We start from the raw sequence: 22,748 nt of genomic DNA on the forward strand, positions 1-22,748 counted from the left end.
CGTCTCCCGTCCGGCCCGTTTTAGTTTTACATAATTTCCCATTAAGCCATAAACTCAATTAGGCCGGTTGATTTAACGCTTTCGAATTAAATTTCGGCTCATTCCACAGCTGGAGCGTCGCTTCTGTTTGGACTGCTGGTCACAATCCCCCGGCCTGTGGTTGGTGGTGAGGCGACAACAGTTGGCCTTGCGGGTGCAAATCAAAACGAACATTCAACGCTGGAACCACCGCAGCTCGGACTGCTGCAATCAGCGGTGGTGGCTGCGCCACCTACTACAGCAACGGAACCCACACCGAATGCGGCCGCCGATATTATCAACATCGAACGGGATGGTCAGGTCAGTTTTATCCCACGAAAAGACATTCGCCCTCAGCGGGCCGTCCCTCCGGAGTACGCTGGACCGTCGGCTTTACCCCACTGTGAACCGTTCATAATGGGCAATCCGGATTTGAAGCTGCTGTACAGCCCGGGACATCCGGGTAATTATCCAAATAATAGCGACTGCGTTGTAGTTCTGGAAGCTCAAGTCGGATCGCTGGTGCGGCTAGACTTTCGGGATCATTTCCACATCGAACCGTCGGACGATTGTAAATATGACTACCTTGAGGTAAGTGCAACCTTGGCGACGATTTCACTGTCATTTCGCAGCTAGCTGCGATTGTATGCAACATTTTGCACCGTGTCACCGTGACCGCTTGCCATTCAAACGGTGACGGGGACGCGTGCGACGCGGTGTCATCAAAATGTGCATCGTCTCTTTTCTGTTTCTCGCTGTAAGTGTGTATAATTAAAACTATTTTGTCCCATGTCCGTCAGGTTCGCGACGGCGCCCACGGTTTTTCGACGCTACTCGGCAAGTACTGCGGTACGACGTACCCGCCGATGATCACCTCCAAGGATCGGTTCCTCTGGTTGCACTTCCACTCGGACGAGAACATCGAGTACAGCGGTTTCGTCGTCATCTACGACTTCGTGCCAAGGCCAACGTCATGTGAGTTGAATTTGAGTGCGGGATCCCTTCGCCGGTTGCGTCTTTCGGCCCCTACTACTTACCATGTCTAGTTTTGGGTGTCATTTTCGGGGGTGGGATGGAAAGCGCACCTTTGCTTGTTGTTTGCTTTGCACGTGATGATTCGGGTGTGTCGGAGCGTAGTGAATATAGAAGCGGGTCGTCCGAACAGAATCTCGTGTTTTCTGGTGTTGTGTTCTAGATGTGATTTTATTGCGGGGGAGGTTCGATTCTGAGTTTAGGGTTTTTTTGATGTTCAAATCTTTTTGTTTAGATTTTTGAAACTGAAAGTATGTATATTTCAAGTTCTGATAGATCGATCGATTTGACCAATCAAACACTCAAACTAAAGGTTAAAAATTTTTCTTTGACTTGTCAATACACAGATTTTAAAGTTCAACCGCCACTCCCATGCTCACGCCACCGAATTGAAGCAAGGAAAACAAATTCTTTTTTTTCCAAAGTCTTGGGAGAAGACATTATCAATAATAGAAGCGAGAGGACAGACTGCCATGACCGGGAAACGAAAGGCCTATACTGCCCATTATCGCAAATCAGTCCCATAATTATAGGAAATCTTATATAAAAAGGGACAAATGTGCAATCATGGACAGTATATAGACCCAAGAAGAAGATTGCGTAGCAGGACGACAGTGTCGACGATTTAGGAACAGAGCTGGGCGGCATGTGCGACGTAACTGTATCGTCCCGTCTTTAGTTCGCTACAAACCATCGATTAGTCTCGATACAGTGCCACAGCGATACAGAAGACTTGTAAGATTGTGAAAAAGAAAGAAGAGCTATTGGAAATTGGTAGCATTTTGGAAGTAAATATGGGAAAGAGCGCGGATTGTCAGTATATTCCGAACCGGAACGTTTGGTGATCTTTAAAGGGCCCTAAGAGGATCTATTAACTAAGACAAGATTTGGCACATGCTCAGACAACATGCTCGATGTCGTGACAACTATTGCCACATGTGAAGAGACCGCTTTCCTTGAGTCCGAAGATGCGCATCTATCGGTGCCCTGCATAAGCTGACCAATTCTGACGAAAAACAACCTTGTACCTAAACAAGAAAAAAAATCATAAAGGAAAAAAAGAAGGAAGGTAAAAAGGAAAGCAGAAAGAAAGGCTCTGAACGGCGATGCAGCAGACGACGAGGATGGCGCGGTAACGCACCTGGGAGCACGCGCGGAAGACATTACACTACCGGCTCCGGATCTCCAAGAAATCCAGGAGGAGATCAGCCGGCTCAAAAATAATAAAGCCGCTGGGGTTGACCAAATACCAAGCGAGCTACTAAAACACGGTGGCGAGCCACTGGCTAAAGCGCTGCACTGGGTGATTACCAAGATTTGGGAGGAGGAGATTTTACCGGAGGAGTGGATGGAAGGTGTCGTGTGTCCTGTCTACAAAAAGGGCGACAAGTTGGATTGCTGTAATTACCGAGCAATGACCCTGCTGAACGCCGCCTACAAGGTACTCTCCCAAATACTATGCCGTCGACTATCACCAATTGCAAGAGAGTTCGTGGGGCAGTACCAGGCGGGTTTCATGAGCGAACGATCTACCACGGACCAGGTGTTCGCTCTTCGCCAAGTACTGCAGAAATGCCGCGAGTACAATGTGCCCACACATCATTTGTTCATCGACTTCAAAGCCACATACGACACTATCGATCGAGATCAGCTATGGCAGATTATGCACGAGTACGGATTCCCGGACAAACTGACGCGATTAGTGAAGGCGACGATGGATCGGGTGATGTGCGTAGTACGTGTCTCAGGGACGCTCTCGAGTCCCTTCGAATCACGCAGAGGGTTACGGCAAGGTGATGGTCTCTCGTGTCTGTTATTCAACATCGCGCTGGAAGGTGTAATAAGAAGAGCAGGGATCGACACGAGTGGTACGATTTTCACAAAGTCCGTTCAGCTACTTGGCTTCGCCGATTACGTTGATATTATTGCACGAAACTTTGAGAAGATGGAGGAAGCCTACATCAGACTGAAAAGAGAAGTCAAGCGCGTCGGACTTGCCATCAACACGTCGAAGACAAAGTACATGATAGGAAGAGGTTCACGAGAAGAGAATGAGAACCGCCCGCTTCGAGTTTGCATCGGTGGCGACGAAATCGAGGTGGTTGAAGAGTTCGTGTACTTGGGCTCACTGGTGACCGCCGACAATGATACCAGCAGAGAGATTCGTAGACGCATCGTGGCAGGAAATCGTGCTTACTTTGGCCTCCGCAAGACACTTCGGTCGAACAGAGTTCGCCGTCGTGCGAAGTTGACCATCTACAAGATGCTGATTAGACCGGTAGTTCTCTACGGGCACGAGACCTGGACCATGCTTGTGGAGGACCAACGCGCACTTGGTGTCTTCGAACGGAAAGTGCTGCGTACCATCTACGGTGGAGTGCAGATGGAAGACGGCACATGGAGACGGCGAATGAACCATGAGTTGCATCAGCTGTTGGGGGAGCCGCCCATCTGTCATACCGCGAAAATCGGACGACTACGGTGGGCCGGGCACGTAGCCAGAATGTCGGACAATAGCCCGGTGAAAACGGTTCTCAATTGCAATCCGACCGGTACAAGAAGACGTGGCGCGCAGCGAGCACGATGGATCGACCAGGTGGAAGACGATTTGCGGACCCTTCGCAGACTGCGTGGCTGGCGACGCGCGGCCATGGACCGAGTGGAATGGAGGAATCTTTTGTATACGGCACAGGCCACTTCGGCCTTAATTTGTTAATAAAATAAAAAAAGAAAGAAAGAAAGGAAAATAGAATGAATATAAGAAGCATAAAAGGAAAAAAAACAAAAAAAAGAAAAAGGAGAAAAATGGAAAAGCATAAAAAAGAAAAAAAGAGCATTTAAAAGAGAAAAAAAGAAACAAGAAAACCGGGAATAACGGAAAATTGCAAAAAGGAAAAAAAGAAAATGGAAAAAAGGGAAAAAGAAAGAGGGAAGAATGGAAAAAAGGATATAGAGAACAGAGGAAAAAAAAGAGAAAAGCAAAATGGAAAAGCAGAAAACCGTAAAGGTAAATAAAATGAAAGTAAGGAAGCAAAGAAAAGGGGAAAAGGACAAAAGAGAAAAGGCAAAAAGAAAAAGGCAAGAAAAAGGTGAAAAAAGGAAAAAGGAAAAAAATGGGAAAACTTAAACAGTAAAAAAGGTAGAAAGGCAAAAAGAAAGGAGGAAAAAGGAAAAACGAAGAGGAAATAAGGAAACAGGAGAAGAGTAAAAGAGGAAGAAAGGGAAATAAGAGAAAAGGGGAAAATGGAAATAGGTGAAAAGGAGGAAAAAAGTTTAAAAATGAAGAGGGAAAGCAAAAGAAATAAAAAAAGAACTAAGGCAGAAAGGAAAAAAAAGAAACAAGAAAACAAGGCAAAATGGAAAACGAATATTGAAAATAAGGTGTAAAGTGAATAAAGGAAGGAAAAATTCAAAAAAATCGAAAAAAATAGGTAGAGACAAAAAACGAAAATGAAAGAAGCAAAAAAAGGAAATCTGAAAAAGGCAAAATAAAAAGCAAAAAACGAAAAACATGGAAAAAAGCGACAGAAGAAAAAAAAAGAAAAAGAAAGGAACAAAAACAGGCAAAAATTAAAAAAAGAAGGAAAGACAAAAGGTAGAGATGAAAAAGGAAGAAAGAAAAACAGAACAAAAAATAAAAATGAAAAAGAGAAAGAAAAACGGAAAAAAGAAGAAAAAGAGAGCTCAAAAGTAAAAAGCCAAAAAAAGACAAACAATAGAAAAAAGGAAAACAAGTAAAAAAAGAAAAAAAAGAAAAACAATAAAAAATGGACAAAAATCAAAAAGGAAAACAAAAACAGGAGAAAAAAGAGAAAAAAAACAGGAAAGAAAAAGGGAAACAGTTAGAAAGAAAAAAAAACAGAAGAAAGGTAAAAAAAGGAAAAAACAAAAAAGAAAAAGAAAGGAAAAAAACAGAATGAGGGAAAAAAGTCAAAAAGTAACATAATGAAAACAAGCAATGTTGGTAAAAAGGAAAAAGCAACAAAAGTAAAGAAATAAAAAAGATGGAAATGCAAAAGGAAGAAAGAAAAACCTTTAAAAAGATGAAAATGAGAAAAAGAGAAAGGAAAACAGAAAAAGAAAGTTCAGACAAAAAGGTAGGCAAGAAAAAAAATGAAAAGAAATAAAAAATGATAAAGGGAAAAAAGAATATGAGAAAAAGAAAAATGGAAAAAAATTAAAAAAGGGAAAACAAACAAAGGAGAAAAAAGAAGAAAAAAAACAAAAAGCTGAAAGAAAAAACCATAGAAAAAGAAAAGAAGAAAAAAGAGAGTGAAAAAAAGGAAAAAATTCAACAAGAAAAAGGAGGAAGCAAAAAAAAGGAAATATGAAAAAGGCAAAATGAAAAGCAAAAAACGCAAACCAAGGAAAAAAGCGTCAGAAGAAGAAAGAAAAAAAGAAAAGGAAAGGAACAAAAACAGGCAAAAATTAAAAAAAAAGAAGGTAAGAAAAAAGATAGAGATGAAAAAGGAAGAAATAAAAACAGAAAAAAATGAAAAAGAGAGAAAGAAAAACAGAAAAAAGAAGAAAAAAGAGCCCACAAGTAAGTTGCTAACAAACGAAAAAGAATAGAAAAAGGGAAACTAGTAAAAAAAGAAAAACATTAAAAAAATGGAAAAATATAAAAAAGAAAAAAAAACAAAAAAGGAGAAAAAAGAAAAAAAAACAAAGAAAAGAGAAACAGCTAGAAAGGAAAAACCAGAAAAAGGTAAAAAAGAGAAAGGAAAGAAGAAATAAAGAAAAAGGAAAGAAAAAAACAGAAAGAGGGGAAAAAGTCAAAAAGGAAAAGAAGGAAAACAAGCAATGTTGGAAAAAAGAAAAAAGCAAAAAAGAAAAGAAAGGAACAAGATTGAAATGAAAAAGGAAGGAAGAAAAACCAAATAAAAAGTTAAAAATGAAAAAGAGAGAAAGGAAAACAGAACAAAAAAAAGTTGAGAAGAGAAAAGGTAGGCAAGGAAAAAAGATAAAAAATGTGAAAAAAAGAAGAAAAAAAAAGATAAAGGGAAAAATAAAAACCTGAAAAAGGAAAAATGGAAAAAAAATAAAAAGTGAAAAACAAACAGAGCAGAAAAAAGAAGAAAAAACAGGAAAGAAAAAAAGCTAGAAAGGAAAAACCAAAGAAAAAAAAGAAATGGTGGTAAAAGGAAGATGAAAAAAATTCAAAAAAGAAAAAAAGCAAGAAAAAATGAAAAAGGTAATATTGAGAAAAGGACACAGAAAGTTAAAACTAAAAGGTTAACATGCAAAAAGGGAAAAAAATTAAGCAGTAAAAAAGAAATAAAGGAAGGTAAAAAGGAAAAAACGAAGAGGAAAAAAGGAAACAGGAGAAGAGGAAGAAAGAGAAACAGGAAAAAAAGAGAAGAGGAAAATGGAAATAGGTAAAGAAGAAGAAAAAAGTTTTAAAATGAAGCGGGAAAGCAAAAGAAATAAAGAAAAAAGAACTAAAGAAGGAAGGAAACAAGAAACCAATGATAAAAAGAAAGGAATATTGGAAATAAGATAAAAAGTGAAAAAAGGACAAAAAGAAAAAAAGGAAAATTAAAAAGAATCGTAGAAGAGTTCGAAAATGGAGAAAGTAAAATAAGGAAAATCTGAAAAAGCCCAAATGAAAAGAAGTGAAAACCGAAAAACAAAGAAAAAGGCGACAAAAGAAAGAAAAAAAGAAAAGGAAAGGAACAAAAACAGGCAAAATGAAAAAAAGGAAAGAAAGAAAAAAGGTAGGAGATGAAAAAGGAAGAAAAAAAAGATAAAAATGAAAAAGAGAGAAAGAAGCACAGAAAAAAAAGCTCACAAGGTTTTTCCTTGTGTAATAAAAAATAGAAAAAAAAGAAAACAAGTAAAAAAAAGAAAAAATGGAAAATATAAAAAGGGCAAAATTAAAAAGGAGAAAAAAACATAGGCAAGATATGGGAAATAGCTACAAAGGAAAAAGTAGAAGAAAGGTAAAACAGAAAAAGTAAAGAAGAAAAACGAAAGAGGGAAAAAGTCAAAAAGGGAAATAAGGAAAACAAGCAATATTGGAAAAAGAGAAAAAAAAATTTTAAAAAATGGTAAAAGAAAACAATTCGAAAATGGAAAAAGTAAAATAAGGAAATCTGAAAAAGCCCAAATGAAAAGAAGCGAAAACCGAAAAACAAGGAAAAAGGCGACAAAAGAAAAAAAAAAGAAAAAGCAAAAACAAGCAAAAATGAAAAAAGGAAAGAAAGAAAAAAGATAGAGATGAAAAAGGAAGAAAAAAAAAGATAAAACTGAAAAAGAGAGAAAGAAAAACAGAAAAAAAGGCTCGCAAGGAAAAACAGAAAAAAAAGAAAAAATGTAAAAAAATTGATAAGGGAAAAATAAAAAAGGATAAAAAAGAAAAAACAGAAAAGGTATGGGAAATAACTACAAAGGAAAAAACAGAAAAAGGAAAGAAGAAAAAAGAAAGAGGGAAAAAGTCAAAAAGGGAAATAAGGAAAACAAGCAATATTGGAAAAAGAGAAAAAGCAAAAAAGGAAAGAAATAAAAAGATAGAAATGAAAAAGGAAGAAAGAAAAATCGAAAAAAGATAAAAATTAAAAAGAGAGAAAGGAAAACAGAAAAAAAGAAAAGGAAAGCTCAGAAGGAAAAAGGTAGGAAAGAAAAATAGGAAAAATTAAAAAATTAAAGATAAAGGGATAAAGAAAAAACATGGAAAAACAACATGAAAAAAGAAAAACACAAAAAAAAGAAAGAAATTAAAAAAACAAAAAGCGAAAAACAGGAAAGAACAAAGGGGAAAAGCTAGAAAGGCAAAAACCAAAAAAAAAAAGCAAAAAGGAACAAGAAAAGAAGAAAAAAGAAAGAGGGAAAAATGGAAGAGGAAAAAAGTCAAAAAGGAACCAAAGGAAAACAAGAAAAAAGGGATAAAGGTAAAACAGGAAAAGGAAAGAAATGAAGCAAATCAGAAAATGTAAGAAGGAAATAGAATGAAAGTCGTGAACGATTCAGCCTTAAACGGAAGGCTGCCCGTTAAGATTTAGTACTGGAAAAATGTCCATGATCCAATGCTTATACCACATGGCAAATAATCCTGCGACGAAAACTGAGACAAAATCGCCAGAGTTTGAAGGTCGCCAAGAAGTCCCGATTGAAGATACCGAAGCCAGTGAAACCGTTGAAATTTGATCGAGCCAGTGGTAAACATTCAGCCGCAATTCATTTCGCGAAATTTGCTATAGAAAATGTTCGGAAATAATTTATGTATTACAACTTATAGTCCGCGGTAAAAAATGACGTACAGACAGACGAACACAATTTAGCAAAGCAAACTAGACAAAGATCACTCAGTAAGAGTGTAAAACTACATATGATGTTGCCCCGTCCAGAGCAATTTCTTGCAATTCAAAATCTTCACGTGCTCCTGCAGATCCACGCATATCGAATTGGTGACCACACCGTCGATTTAAACGTTGTGAGCAGGTACGTATACGCGATACTCCATCGCACAAGACTTCTTCGCAGGAACGTCATTTGCCTAGTCTTGCTTCTAATCCCAAAGCAGAAGCGAAAAATCGTTACACTGAAGCCACCAGTACAGGAAACAAGCGCTTTTATTCGATATCCATTACACGAAGAATATTACATAGTTATTCTCGGGTGCGCAGTAAAATTGCAAAGAACAACGCGTAGCAAGGCCGGAACAAAGATCCCCGTGTACATAGATAATAATATGTTGGATGTATGTATGTTCGCATGGGTATTTCTCTGGTCGCGTATATGTCTTGACAAACATATGATTACGGCAAAAAAGCCAACTGTCAAAATTCACTTTGAGTGAAAATTCCGGACAAACAGTTTCTCGCCAATCACAGATGTCGGTAGTCAACAAAAGAGAAAAATTTTCTCTTTCATTGAGTGCTATGAACTGTGAAATTTGACAGTTGGCTTTTACGCCGTAATCATATGTTTGACGTGAAATATACGCGACCAGAGAAATACCCATGCGAACATACAATCGCAGGTACAGACAATTGCTGGATAAAGATTCGGCATTTCGCCTTATCAGGGTTGGAATAACTAGTCTCGTGATGAAGTCGCTTTTCCGTCCAGCCATCCGTTCAGGGACAGACGCTGTTTTGAAGCCGCTCGTAACATGGAGAGCAGATGCTCTTTGAGTTTCTTATTCCCTACCATCAAACAGACAAAACTGCTACCGATTCGATCTTCATTAAGATTGCTTGTTACTCAGTTGGCACCGCTGCCTGTTTTGGCTGGTGGTTTCTACGATGTGTACAGATTAAAAACAACCACTGATTAAATTTTCATTTTTACCATGTAGTGCAAAAAAGAGATAGATTGATTACACCCAAGTTTGAATGGGTGTAGCACCGACTACACCGGTGAAGTGCACTGTCAAAAACGAAAATGCCATTAAAAAAACATCAAAATCCAGAAATCAATTACTGCGAATGGTTGCTGAAAAACGTAAACACAGCAGAACTATTTGATTCAAAATGCCAATGCAGCAGCGCATATCAATATAATGCATCACCTACTAGATCGCATTACGGTCACAGAATAGAATTGATATGAAGCATACGACCGTTGTCATACCGACCTCCCCCAACTCGCCATCAGTTCTTTATCAAATGACAAGCAAAGCGCACATAAAAAGCAGATTATGTTGGCAATGGTAATAATAATCGGCAAAAAAATGAATTCTTCACATGCTCGTTGACCGGGTCCATCCGCTCTATTCTCTATGTGTGTGTGTACGTAATGTGCATTGTCCTCACCTCACTCACTCTCTCTTTTTTCTCCCTCGCTCTACATACATATTTTCACAGCCATCTACGATGACGAGGGTTGCCGCATCGAGGTGTCCGGCATGGAGGGCTTCGTAAACCGGACGGACGTACCCCGGGAAAAGCAGCAGACCGTCGTCGAGCACAGCCTGTCCCTGGACTGCATGTGGGTGATAACCGTCTCCGACGGGTGGAAGGTCAGTGCGTTGGACCGTCACACCGGTTGATGACTAATGAACAGTGCAGAACCGGGAGGAACACCTTTTTTTATACTTTTCTCGTTCGTTTCTCCGTTGCTTGATAGACAAAAATAATCTTTTTTTTCTCTCCGCTTTCAGATTCAGCTATCCTTTATCTTATTCAAGCTGGAAAGGCCAAACGATTGCGAGAGTAATTTCGTCGACGTGTTTACCGAACGGACCGACCTGCCGTCAAGGTGAGTGTTGAGGTAGCTCTCTTCCGCTGCCGCCCACAGGAAATCCTATCGCTCGTTATCTCTTCGTCCGTCGACAGGATACGTGGCTATAATTTAGTCTGTTACCGCGGCTAGGATAACGGTGCTAATTAACACTCGGCCCGAGGCCGAGGGATTTGCTACGTTACCGGACCTCTACTCAACAGTTTTTTTTTCCTTTCGCCGTTCTTTTTTCCGCAGACTGAAAAATTTCTGCGGCTCGATTGCCGATTCGGTGGTGTCCAAGTCGAACGTGCTGCATATCCGCTTCTTCGCCGAGGCCGCTGCCATCAATTCCACCTTCTCGATACTGTTCACCGCATTTAGGGAGAAGCCCGTCACCGAAAGTGAGTATAGATGTTTGGCGGGTTTTAAGGTGTGATAACTGAATAAGGTATATTTCTTTGTAAGAGCTATGTGATTTAATTGTGAGAAAATATTGATTTGGATAATATTGAAGTTTTGGTTAGATTGAAAAAATAGTTAATTTCACCAACTAAAATGTCAGATTCTCATGTCAAATTCACTTTGATAATCAAACTGACCTCTTTGTAAATGTACTAATGATTCGGATATATTTTAGGTTTTCGTTTTTGTCCAAAAATATCAAATAGCGTTGCTTACCTTAAAAGACAAATTTTACCAAAGTTGACTAACCTGTAATGAAAAAAAGAGAAAAATCTGCTTTAGTACATTTTTTGGCTTCACTTAAAGTTGTGATACATTGATTGAGCCACCAGCTCTATCCAACTAACATTTTTTTTAAATAGTTATGAAATTTACGTTTTGAATACGTCTGATCAGAATCCGATAATAACTTATAGCCGGATTGACGCTAGCTGCTGAAAACGGGAACACGATTTGTATTCCTGAGCAAACATCTAGTCAAGTATGACGTCCCGAAAGAGAAGAATTTCTGATTAAGCTGATGAAATCGAAGTTTGGTTGACTCCCCTTCTTTTCCACTTGCTTGCATATCTCTTTTGTTGTTTTTCCAGGCATGAGACAACTATCGAAAAATTTGATTTGATTCGTCAGTATCAGTATGAAGTGTCGTTTATTTTTTGAGATTTTTGTTCGTTTGAGCAATCACCACACCAATACTATCCACAGAGAAGAATTCAGACACCAGTTCATGGAGGTCGTTGTAGCCGTACACAGCCCAACTCAAAGCGGATTTTAGAAGCGAACGGTTCTGCTAATCGACCTTCTCGCAGCTTTAGCGAGGCTATAGAATGTGCATTGCTTAAACCAATAAGTTGTCCCAATACTGAAGATATGAAGCTGATCATCGACATCCAGACTATCCACAATATACAATTTCATACGCTGAGTATCAAAATTTGTGTCGTGGACTCCAGCCGTCCACTAGATGCAAAAAGATTCTATCTTTTCTTTTCTTCCTAACGCGTCTGAAATCATCCTTTCTACCAACCTGACTGGTAAACCATTATCCAAAAATACATTCAAACTCGAATCGGAGATCACGCCTGCTATCTCTACATCGCGAGACGGCACGTAGACGCGGTAATCCCTAGTAAATTCCTCGTTGACAACAATCTCATTTATCTGCATCAGACTATACAGTGCAACTCTTATACTGTCAGGCTGAACCTTAGAAATTTCAGTCATGGCGAGATTGATAAAAAATGCAATTGTTTGCCATCGGTCCGAAGAAAGACTGCAAAAGGACCGACTGAGGTGGCTGGATAAATTTTCATCCGAGGTGTTGTAGTCTCGTCAATAGCAAGATTGGTCGAATGTTTTGGAGGGGAATCGTTTCCAATCTTCATTCCATCGCAGGAATTTAGCGAGATCCGTCTTTGCATGGCCTCGGAACCCGTAGAGAAAAAAAGCGAATGAGTATACCGAGTCCCTTCCGGAATGCGATCTTGTTTCTGGAGGTTCTCCAGATGGTAAGTTCACCTTTCCAGATCCTGTTGAAACCGTCTAATTGTGCTTGTATACACACCGGGGATAGATCCCGTAACAGAAGTCTGCCAGCGTTGTCGAGGCCGGCTAAATTACTGCGTGATGTACTCAGCACAGTGGCTAGTTCCCGGTCAAAGGAAAAGCTTATTGTAATCCTAGTTTCCATTTGGCGTGAATGTGATATTGGATATTATGGTCCTCGCCATTTTAAGGACAGCAAGAAGGCCAAAATTCGTTGCTGATTTCACTTGCAATTACGGAGGGCTGTTTTGTCTTCTTTTGCCACGTATGGCATTCACTCTTCTCCTTAGATCCACAATCGACGAGTCAGAACCGATCCCGTCTAGAAAAGTAGTCCAACTGCTTCGTTTGGCTTTCTCGGTGGTCTTCACAGTCCACCAAGGTCTTTTCCAATCCATGATCATCAATAGAAGAATTTTTAAAGGTTCACTACTTCTGGATTCCACCAGTGTTCGGCTGGTTTTGGGGAGGTGCGGTTTTGCAGTCTGGAGCAATCGTATTCGAAACATTGTTTGTAGAGACTACAATAGGAAAGTGACCACTGTTTTCAGCTTCGGCTAGCACTGACCATCCGCAGGTTACGGTGATGGAGCTAGAACATATTGTTGAATCTAAGACGGAGATGAATCGGCCCCAAGACGTTGGCGTTTCCCAGGTGGTGGAGCGTGTCGCAGTAAGGGTTACCAGACCTCACCAAGTCCAGCAGATTGTCCATGCGCAATTATGAAGGCTGCTGTCAATTCATGACCCTAAAATGCTCTGTTCAGGTTGTGTTCAGTGTCGGATGGAAATGGTTCTAGCTCGTTTCTGGAGACATCACAGGAAGGTTGGCTGAAATGTCTACCGAGTTCTTCAGCAACTTACCGCGGGTTAGCCAGTTTCCCGTTGACATCGAGTGAGAAACCGGCTTGTCTCTCGATGTCCAGGGAGGGCATTAATTTTCCTCTACAGTTTACCCTCGAACCCTCTAGAAAGGCGATCTAGCTCTTCTTTTTTACTTCTTTGATGACATTTCTAGCCGCGTTTCTGGCAAAACGTTAGTGGTGCTCTGGTGTTCTCTCAGAGATCTTAGGGCCACGCGGCGATCTCTGATAACCTTCGATCTCATACCTTCAACTAAGTTCAAGGTATGTTATTTTCAGCTGCTCGAAGACTTCCATTACCTGATCGGAGGAGTATGCTAAGTCTGACTCAATGGCTTCGGAAATTTCGTCTTCGAAATTCGTCCCAGTCTGTGCGGTCATACATCTGTATTTGGTTATCCCGTTGATCGGATCTGTTGCCTCCCAACACGAAGGGCGTATGTTGGTGGATAGAAGCCTGAGGTAAATGCTCTTCGAGAGATTGGAACCAGTGAAAGGACTACGACTGGTGTCCGTCGGGCTACTGCCGACCATTTTGGTGATGCTGAGGATCCGCACTACACCTTGGTCTTGCACTTTCACTCCTGTTTATTGTGTCGGGGTCACTTTATGGGCATTAAGGCGTTGTACACCTTTCTAGAGGTAGTACGGAGTACATGTCTCGATCGCCATACTGGAGAAATCTGCAGGGTATGTTGGTCGATTACATCCCCAGAGTTTCACACAGTGGTAGCCTACAGACGACACTGGACTGAAACCGTCCTGCAAAAACGAGCCACTCTCGTCAAGAGCAATGACCATTTATGGTTTCTTCGCCGCTTTTCGAGAGAAAATCAGTAGTAGGAGCAGGGTCGACGAAACTATTAAATTTGTTCAATACTGCAATTAAAACTCCACCGCAGCTTTTGTACTGTTGGTACTGGAGCTATCGGCTCGAAACACATGGTACATGGAGCCAAACAGTTGCGATGGGAAGATCACAGCAACCTTTTGCGCACAATCCACAGAACTACGCAGTTTGGTTGTAGTACCCTGGAAATACTCTACACCAACCCCGACCACATAACCAGGGCGAAGGCAGGAGGCGGCATGTAGCTCGATTAGGTTTGGGGGTTAAATCATCGCTTTTATTAGAGTGCACAAGTATGTTCCTCGAAATTTTCACTGATGGTGTTACTGAAACTCTCGGAAAAGAATCCTTTAAGGCCATGCAGACGGATTAAGTGCTGTATTTATCTCTGGGTCGAATGCGATTTTAAGACACAAAGGGAAGCTTGCTTGTGTCAGTTCCCTACCGAGCAGCCTTATAATTTCTGCATCGACGTCTTCAGTCTTCCCTTTGACACTTGCCATAGTCACGAAAGCGAAGTATTTTATTAACTTGACGTAGTTCCTCAAAAGATTTCGGCTTGGGGTGAAGATTTGAGTCGAGACTAAATATACGATTTGTAATTTCTTTTACAAGAACTATTATTAGATCAACAATTGGAACAAGGAAAAACACTATTAGGTTTTTATAAGGAAGGCAAAAGACCTACACAAGAGGGACTGATTCCAACATCAGTGTAGCAGAGACCGTATCACGGACAATTGAAGAGAGGACGGACAACAATGGCAGGGAAAGGAAGAAATTAAACTTGCAGCTTTTTGGCAAACGGCAGAACACTGTCAGGACATCATGAACCGAATGGCCGACTGGCAAACTTGGATCCGCTGACTACTCTTTAGGAACCAGATTTCAAGGTATCTGTTAGCATATTAACGAAATGAGAAGAGATAGCCAAATTTTGATTTTTCACAATATGTATAAGTGGCATGTGGGAGAGATCTGGCACGGGGCCGAAAGAATCTATTCAACGGAGATCTGGCGCTAGAACTCTAAATGCACGACCAGACAACATGTTTAATGTCGTGATAACCGTCACCACAAGCGCAGAGACCGCTCACCACAACCCCAGCACGCCGGAGATGTACATTCAACGTATTGGGCATGACCCGAGATATCGCCGGAATGAAGTCACGACCGCCATCCAACCATCGAATTTTCTCAATTTCGAGCGTCCTCTGTCAATAAATACTGAAAAACCCGTTGAAGCTCTTTCGTAAAAATTTACCTTACAGTGCCTAAGTGTACGCCTTCTCATTACCCAGAATGGAGCAATGCGAAAGAACTCAAACTAAGGAAATCTGGCATGATCTTTCAGATAAAGCACTCAGGAACTCGTCGACACTGCTGTCATAGGTGCATAGCTGTCGTCATCTGCACACTGCAATGCTTAGCGCGAGCAACTTTGCTGTCAGATAAATTTGTGCGTTTATAAACAGTACTATCATTTCATCGAGAAACGTCTTTTGGTGGAGTGTGTTGTGTTGTCGCCGATGTTTCTCTCGTTAATCCGTCGACGAACCGGTGCCAATAACCACGTTTTTCATTAAGTTTTTCATTTGCGTTCCTAATGTCGTGGACATTCAGAAAAAATCGGGCGGGTGACTCGACATTAGTTTTTATAGGATCTTTCCGCGTACAATTCTCACCACGAAGTAGGAGACGACTGTTCACGGTTGTTCGCGCCGGGCACACGTTTCATCTGACCTTTAATTGCAGTTTCGAGAATCAACGCTTCCACCAGAGGAATTTCTTGTTAAGCGAACTTCATGGCATACCGTGGAAGATGATGTCTTCTAGAACAAGCTGAGGTGCAATGTGTATGGAAATAACGCCAATTAGTGTTTGACTCGGACTTGACAAGCGACAACCTGGTACCTGAGCAAAAGCTAATCCGATTGAAAGCACAGCAAATTTGGATTTCCAAAAACGCTCCTCCATAGTGTTTTCTCGGGCCTAGTGAATGATTTTAAATTTAATTTTAAAGCTTTAAGCAATAAAATGCAGGACTAAAAGGTAAGGACACTTGGGGTTGTTGATGTCTCATGTGGAAATTCCTGCTAATTACTTCGGTTTGTAATAGCATCCTTCAAGAGACTTTTACGAGGCAGCTTAGGAGAGAAAATGAAAAAAATAATATACGCACATTAGAAGATGTACCCGCAATGAGATCAGACTCAGACTCTCGCTCTTTAGTGAAGAGGGAATAAATTGGCCGTAGCGGGTGGTGTAGCCCTATTTAGCACTTCAGGGATATGTAGAGAGATCATGAGGAGTCTCTTAATAGTAGAAAGCAGGCCCGTGCGCAAGGGAGGGTTTTGGGGCTTCAAATCCCTCCTATGAGAGTTTTGAATTACTTGTGAAAATTTCTTAACTTCCTGATCTTGAAAAACAATAATACTGTGAGCCGTTTTGATACACAAATTTGAGTTCGGTTATTCTTGAAACAAGTTTCTGAAGAAACCCTGCGAGGGGGCCTGTAAAACAATGTAAGTCAAGTTGGTCAGCATCGCTGGATCGTTTCACGTCTCGGCCTGTTTCGATATTAACAACAGGTGTGAGAAGGTCAGTTACACAGCGAAGGTCGATCAGCGAGCTAGCAACAGCTAAGAACGATTTAACGACACAAACGTGGAGAAAATCGGGATATCATTGTCTCGAGACATTCCACAGAACGACTGAGAACTAAACAGCTCACGAAAACGGGCATCGGTATCCGGAGAAATTCCGCCGCCTTGAAACTCTCAGCACCAGCTAGTAGATAAATAGGAACGAGTACCGCCAAAAAGAAATATGGTTCTAAAGAGATGTAAGTAGTTATGTTCGGCATCTCTGGATAGGATCGCGTCTCGGCAGGTGACGATCTGAGTTATACCACGAAGGCTGGACAGTAAGCAAGAAACAGCATTAATGGAAAAAACACGAACAGCTAACACAAAGAACCAGAGCACGGTATCTCCGGAAGTAATACTTAACAGTGGCTCCGAAAGGATAAGGATTGGGAGGAACAAGATGTTTAGGTTTAGTCGATAGGCTTACTACAAACCAGCACAGTAAGAATCCGACACTACCATGATTCAGCAGACGGGCTGTGGTGTCTGATCAAGATTCCTTCTCGATAGCAGACATTGTCTCAATTTGTTGAGCAGAATCGACACAAGACTCAGCCTCCTGAACCTCGGAAAAAATCGTCAACTTTTGCGAGTTTGTATACCCTCCTTATATAAGAAACTAAAATCGAAACCCCTCCCTTGAGAATTTTCTGCGCGCGGGTCTGATATTTAGGAAGACTTCATGATTCTCCGAATTTTTCACACCGTGCCTTATTTCTACAACATATAGCAGTTCATGTCCCGGGACACAAAAGAGTGAACAGACAGACGAGCCTCGTCCTAAGAAACAAACGTTGGAAGAGCAGATCCGGTGAATGGCTCGAAATGAGGCTGATGGAAAAAAGTAGTTTTCTTATAATGCTCAATTTTTGCTGAACGCAATTGCTTGCAAACCAGATTTTTCCCTGAATGAAGCAAAGGGTTCTTGAAAGAGCCAATCACATACTTCGCATGTAAGATTCCTATCGAAGACTACACCATCAATCTCTACCACCCGGGTGGGTACGTAGATAAGATACTTCTTCGTACACGTCCGAGTGTTGTTTAGTTTGATCACGCATATATCGATGATGTTTAATGGCTTATCTTTGGTCCGGAAGTTGACCATCCAGGGGTCAGCATCATTTGTGCCATCGGAGAAATATCCAAATCGACCTCCATTGAGCCTGAGTTGATGTCGGTCGTCGGAGAAACTATCCCATCATGCGGGTTTCAATACTCGCGAAAAGAAGGTTTTAGCGGAGAGATCTAAAAATTAATGCAACGAAATTTAAAAGAATGGATTAATTGGTACTTAGCTGTGAAATATTTGTAGTATCAGCAATCAACAAACACATTTTCGCTGAGCCGTCGGTCACACAGCCCGTTAACAAAGTGTATTTCCAAATAGTCACCGATATCCGGGAGTTTTCATTTCCACTTACACACGCCATTTCTGAATGTTCGTCACCAATCACTCCGAATCTTGCTACCCGCTTGGAAAGTGTTCCGTCGACCCTGTTGTTAAATTGGACAATCTAAACAGCGGTCCAGTTAGTGTTCAACCAACACATCTCTGATGTAATGATTCACAATTTAAAATTTCGTTTAACTCAGCTGCAATCAAGTTGAATATATAATTCATTCGGATGTATTTTAGAATTTCGTTTTTATTTATAAATCAAAGATGGCAACAAACTTACCTGAAAAACTAATTTGACTGAACTTGACTAACCTGTAATGAGAAAAAGAAAAACTATTAATTATCAAATTCCACAAAGAATTTTCAATGATTTTTAAATAATTTAAATCTCCCTTCCCTCATTCCAAAGACTGCGACGAAGACGAGTACGACTGCGAGGACGCCACCTGCATTTCGGGCGATCTACGCTGCAACGGACGAATCAACTGTCGATTCCGGTGGGACGAAGACGAGTGTCAGGTAAGCGATGAAAACACAAGTACTCACTCCGGTCAGCAATCCTAATCTAATCTAAATTCTCCCTTCCAGAAACATGGTCACTCTCAATCGGAACACGTGACAATCATTATGGTGGTCTTTGGTCTCATCTTCGGCGGTATGGTGATCGCCTTCGTGATCAAGATCGTACGGAAGGTCATCCGCGATCATAAGATTATCCGGGAGCACATCCGGCAGTCGCGGGAAAGCAAACTGAACGAACTGGGTCGGCATTCGACCAAAAAGCCGGTCGATTTGGATATTACAAAGTTTCCACCGCCGGCGTTCGATAAGGAACCGATCAACGTACTGGAGAATGCGGCTAATAGCTACTATCGGGAGGTGCTGTCTCCCTCGCTGGTGGGCGGCAGTGGGGGTGGTAGTGGTGGTAGCGGCGGAGGAGGAAGTGGCCACATGGCAGGTTCCGCTGGAATTGGTAGTCATATGTTTAGCAGTAGTAGTAGGATAGATATGAAAAATGATCCCAGCCGCAGTCAGGAGATACAGGACATTCTGCGGAGCAGCTATCACGACGATCCGCTGAGGGTTGCGATGGGTCTGAAGGATGCGGGGATGTGCGATATGGCCTGCCAGACGAGGTTTGATACTATCCGTTTTTAACGGAGAAACCTAACCTAAATCGTTTCAATTTTTTTTTAGGGAATCGCTCTTCCAGCCGGTATTTAAAAACAAGGTGACTCAATCGCCGAACCCGAACAGTATACGATTTTCGACGTTCGGGTACGAAACGGGGGTCCCGCAGGGACAGCTGCCCCCGGCACAGCTGCCATCGGTGACGCCTCCGCCGCCGAAGGTGAAACATCATCATCATCATCATCACCACCATCACGACGGTGGAGAGCGAGGTCGCACGCTCGAACGCGGCAACAAGTTCGAAATGCAGGATCTCAGCGGAACCGGACTCGCAGTTTCGACCGGTGTCGGCACCACCGGTGGTGATGATGAGCCGGAACGAGATCTCACCGGTGGAGGTACCGGTCATCATTCGCATCATCACCATCATCATCATGGTCACGGTGGTCAATCCCAGCAGCAGAAGATTGTACTGGAACGGGATCTGGAGCAGTCGATTCCGGCGAACAGCTGCATCCGAAAGTCCGCACCGGATGTTATAATCATGACTTCATCGCATTGACCCCCCGCGCCGTCCTGGTCTGCCGTGTCGTCGTCGTTGTCATCGTGCTCCTCCTCCTCGGCGGCGGCTCCTGGAACGGAAGCGATGGGAAGGGGGAGGAAACGATGGGGATTGTGGTTTGGGAAGTGATAGCTTTTACGGTTTTCGGGTTCAAGCGAAACCGGACAGGGGTGCCGCCGAATGAGAAATGGTTTCGGTTCGAAAGTTTTTGTTTACGGTAGTGTTGTTTTAGGACGGGAAACAGAGGAGCGCAACCGTATCCGGCTGGTAGGGTAGAGAGTGTAGTTGACCAATTTAGCACATTTACGTCGGGCGGTTACGAGCTACCCCGGGGGAGGGGGAATGGGGTGTGAGATGCCGGACGAAGCTTGTAGTGACAGCTGAGAAGGGTTGGGAAACTAACCGACTTGTAAATAGGAAAATTAGTAACTTTAAGCTTGATTTGTTGCATGTTTGGTCATCCTTGTTTCGGAAGATTTGCAGCTGGGAAATGGTCAGTGACTGGCCATAAATAAGGGGGAGAAGGACTTTTCAAACAAGTAGGAAAAGTTTGGATTAATAGACATGAATTTTCATTGGCTCTTAGTTGGGTAGTTTATTTACGGTAGCTTGATTCCTGGGGGGAAATAATCGGTGTTGAGTTTGACAAATAATCTGAACTTTTCGAATATGTTGTAAAAATTCATTTTTTTTTGTTTCGAGTTTGTTCTCCCCTGATGGCGAACATCAGCTGCATCAATTGATTTGGTAAACTTTCACAGAAATTATCTTTGATATGACCAACACACATACACAGGAAAAAAAAAAACACGAGGTAAGCGACAAACAATTTGATTGAACTGCACAATATGGTAGATAAATTGAACGCGATAACGAAAAGCCGCCGTTTAAATTTAATTGCCGATCTCTTTGTGATGATTGTTGATAGTAATCAACAAAGCACAGACCTAAACGAATCGTTTACTACTGAATTGTTTTTCTTTTTGCTTTGCACAAAAAGTCTGTTTTCAACAGGAAAATTTTGACGGGTCCGGTCAGCCTGACACCAGCCTACTGAGTTGAAAATCACTACAGTCGTGATTCGCTAGTTGGACCATTACCTTTGTCCAAATAACGAATTAAGTTCTCTGATTGGGACGAGTAATAGATGTCAAAAGCTGCCAAAGGAGATGCTAATTGTGTAGAATGCATCTGTTCACATCTTAAACTATCGCGTGTTTGTTATGCGGTTTTTTCTTCAAACAAAACTGAGTTAGATTCTAACCTCAATTACTGTCAAAATATATGAACTTACAGCAGTTGGGGTCGGAAGCCGACTCAGTTTCGGGATCGAAATGAAACAATGGTCCAGATGAAAACACAATCAAAAAAATATCCAACCAACAAATCACGATCGTAACCGACCGGACCGCTGTCATTTTTTCCCCTCCATCAACGTCATGACATACTTTGGCCGAACTCAATCCGTGCACTGAACCAAAACAATTTAGTTCGACGGTCGAAAATACACAACTAAATTAGCACACTGCCTCCTGCGCTAACAGATACCACAGGACTCCAATCCCGTGGAACTGTGGTCTGTGCGATGAGAGCACTCTGTTGTTTGTTTTAAATCCCTCGAATGGAAAAGTTAATCTTTCTGTTTCATTCTTACCCACCCACCCACTTACGCGAATAGGAATTAATTTGTATATAATTGTTACCCACGCTCTTTCCTTCCTATCTTTTTGCGAGCGTGAAATTAGCAAACGTTTAGCCGAACACGAAGAGAAGCCCTCTTACGCTCTGATAGTGAAACTGTAGTTGAATTTGTTCATGTTATCGATGAAGAAAAAAAAATTTGGGAAGAAAATTTGCATTTGTTTTGTTGTCGTATATGTATAGTAGTTCCAATTTCGAAACATAACCTGGAATAGTAAATGCCCGAGAAGCAAAATCGTTCGTATCTGAGGTCGTGTTTGTTTGGTAGAAGGTACATACCAAACCGACCAGTTTTAGCTAGTTTTTTCTGTTCGCTGGGAAAATGTTCTTGTTATCGAGCGTGCATGATAAGATACAATTTGTGATTAACAAAATTCAATTGATTGTTTATGTTGTTGCCGTAAATGAAATTAACCGCAGTCGTAATTCGCCGGTTGGAACAACTAACAGATGTCAAAAACTGTGTCTAAAAGGGATGGTAATAGTGTATAGTAAATCAGTTAACATCTTTAACTAGTCCAACCAGCGAATCACGACTGTATCTCCATCCGAGTAAAAAATTGTAAATCGGGGACCAAAGCCCAGCAACAAAGAACAAAATCAAACAAAACAAGTCCCTTCCGCGCCCACTGGCAATCACAGGACACTAAGATGCAAAAGCAAACGCATTCAATCAAAACGGTTAGAAGGAAGTGATGATACGAAATCATACGAAGTTCGTTGCCAAATCACAAACAAACACTCTCACATTAACACACAGTCACAATCACAAACATAGTAAAAAGACATGTTATTTCGAAGGACATGCGAGCGAGACGTTTGAAATTTCGTGAACGAAGATTTAAACCCTGTAACCCCATGACATTTGTACAGATTTTAAACGTAACATAAATCAAAAAACACGATCGAAATGGCCCGGATGCATCCGTAACGGAATCGTTGAAGTTTAGGAACGGTAAGCGACGGTTAAGGTAAATAAGACACAATGGAAAAAAATCATGTAAATTTTTACTGCTAAATATTTAATAATAAAAAAAATGATTGCGAAGCAAAAGGTGGTGGCTTTTATGGAAAGAACTAAACACTGTGGATCTAATGTTTGTAGAACGTTATGTGGTTTTCGTTTGAAGCGAAACTGAGTCAGTTCCTAACCCCAACTGCTGTCAAAATGTATGAACTGACAGCAGTTGGGGTTAGAACCTGACTCAGTTTCAGGTTCAAGCGAAATCGCCATTAGATTTCAATAAAATAATAAGAGATATCTAGCGTGTTTTTTGAGAACGGCCAATAAGCATGCTGTCAAAATTTACTTTGAGAGAAAATTCCGGACAAACCGTAATTCGTCTGGAATGAATGTAATCATTTTATG

General features: G+C 41.3%; 1 protein-coding gene across 10 annotated transcripts in view; it reads left to right on the top strand.

The window, feature by feature from the left end:
- LOC131689131 (uncharacterized) overlaps positions 1 to 22,425 on the top strand; it is a 194,167-nt gene extending 171,742 nt beyond the window's left edge. For all 10 annotated transcript variants that reach the window (XM_058974002.1, XM_058974012.1, XM_058973993.1 and 7 more), the window contains 8 exons: positions 110 to 609; positions 819 to 993; positions 9,858 to 10,012; positions 10,154 to 10,251; positions 10,471 to 10,616; positions 18,395 to 18,504; positions 18,574 to 19,121; positions 19,183 to 22,425. In XM_058974002.1, coding sequence (XP_058829985.1) covers positions 110 to 609; positions 819 to 993; positions 9,858 to 10,012; positions 10,154 to 10,251; positions 10,471 to 10,616; positions 18,395 to 18,504; positions 18,574 to 19,121; positions 19,183 to 19,678 — 2,228 coding nt within the window. In that variant the 3' untranslated portion in view covers positions 19,679 to 22,425. The remainder of the gene's footprint in view (positions 1 to 109; positions 610 to 818; positions 994 to 9,857; positions 10,013 to 10,153; positions 10,252 to 10,470; positions 10,617 to 18,394; positions 18,505 to 18,573; positions 19,122 to 19,182) is intronic.
- Positions 22,426 to 22,748: the final 323 nt, after the last annotated feature.

Source organism: Topomyia yanbarensis, chromosome 1 (assembly GCF_030247195.1).
Source record: "Topomyia yanbarensis strain Yona2022 chromosome 1, ASM3024719v1, whole genome shotgun sequence".
Lineage (NCBI taxonomy): Eukaryota > Metazoa > Arthropoda > Insecta > Diptera > Culicidae > Topomyia > Topomyia yanbarensis.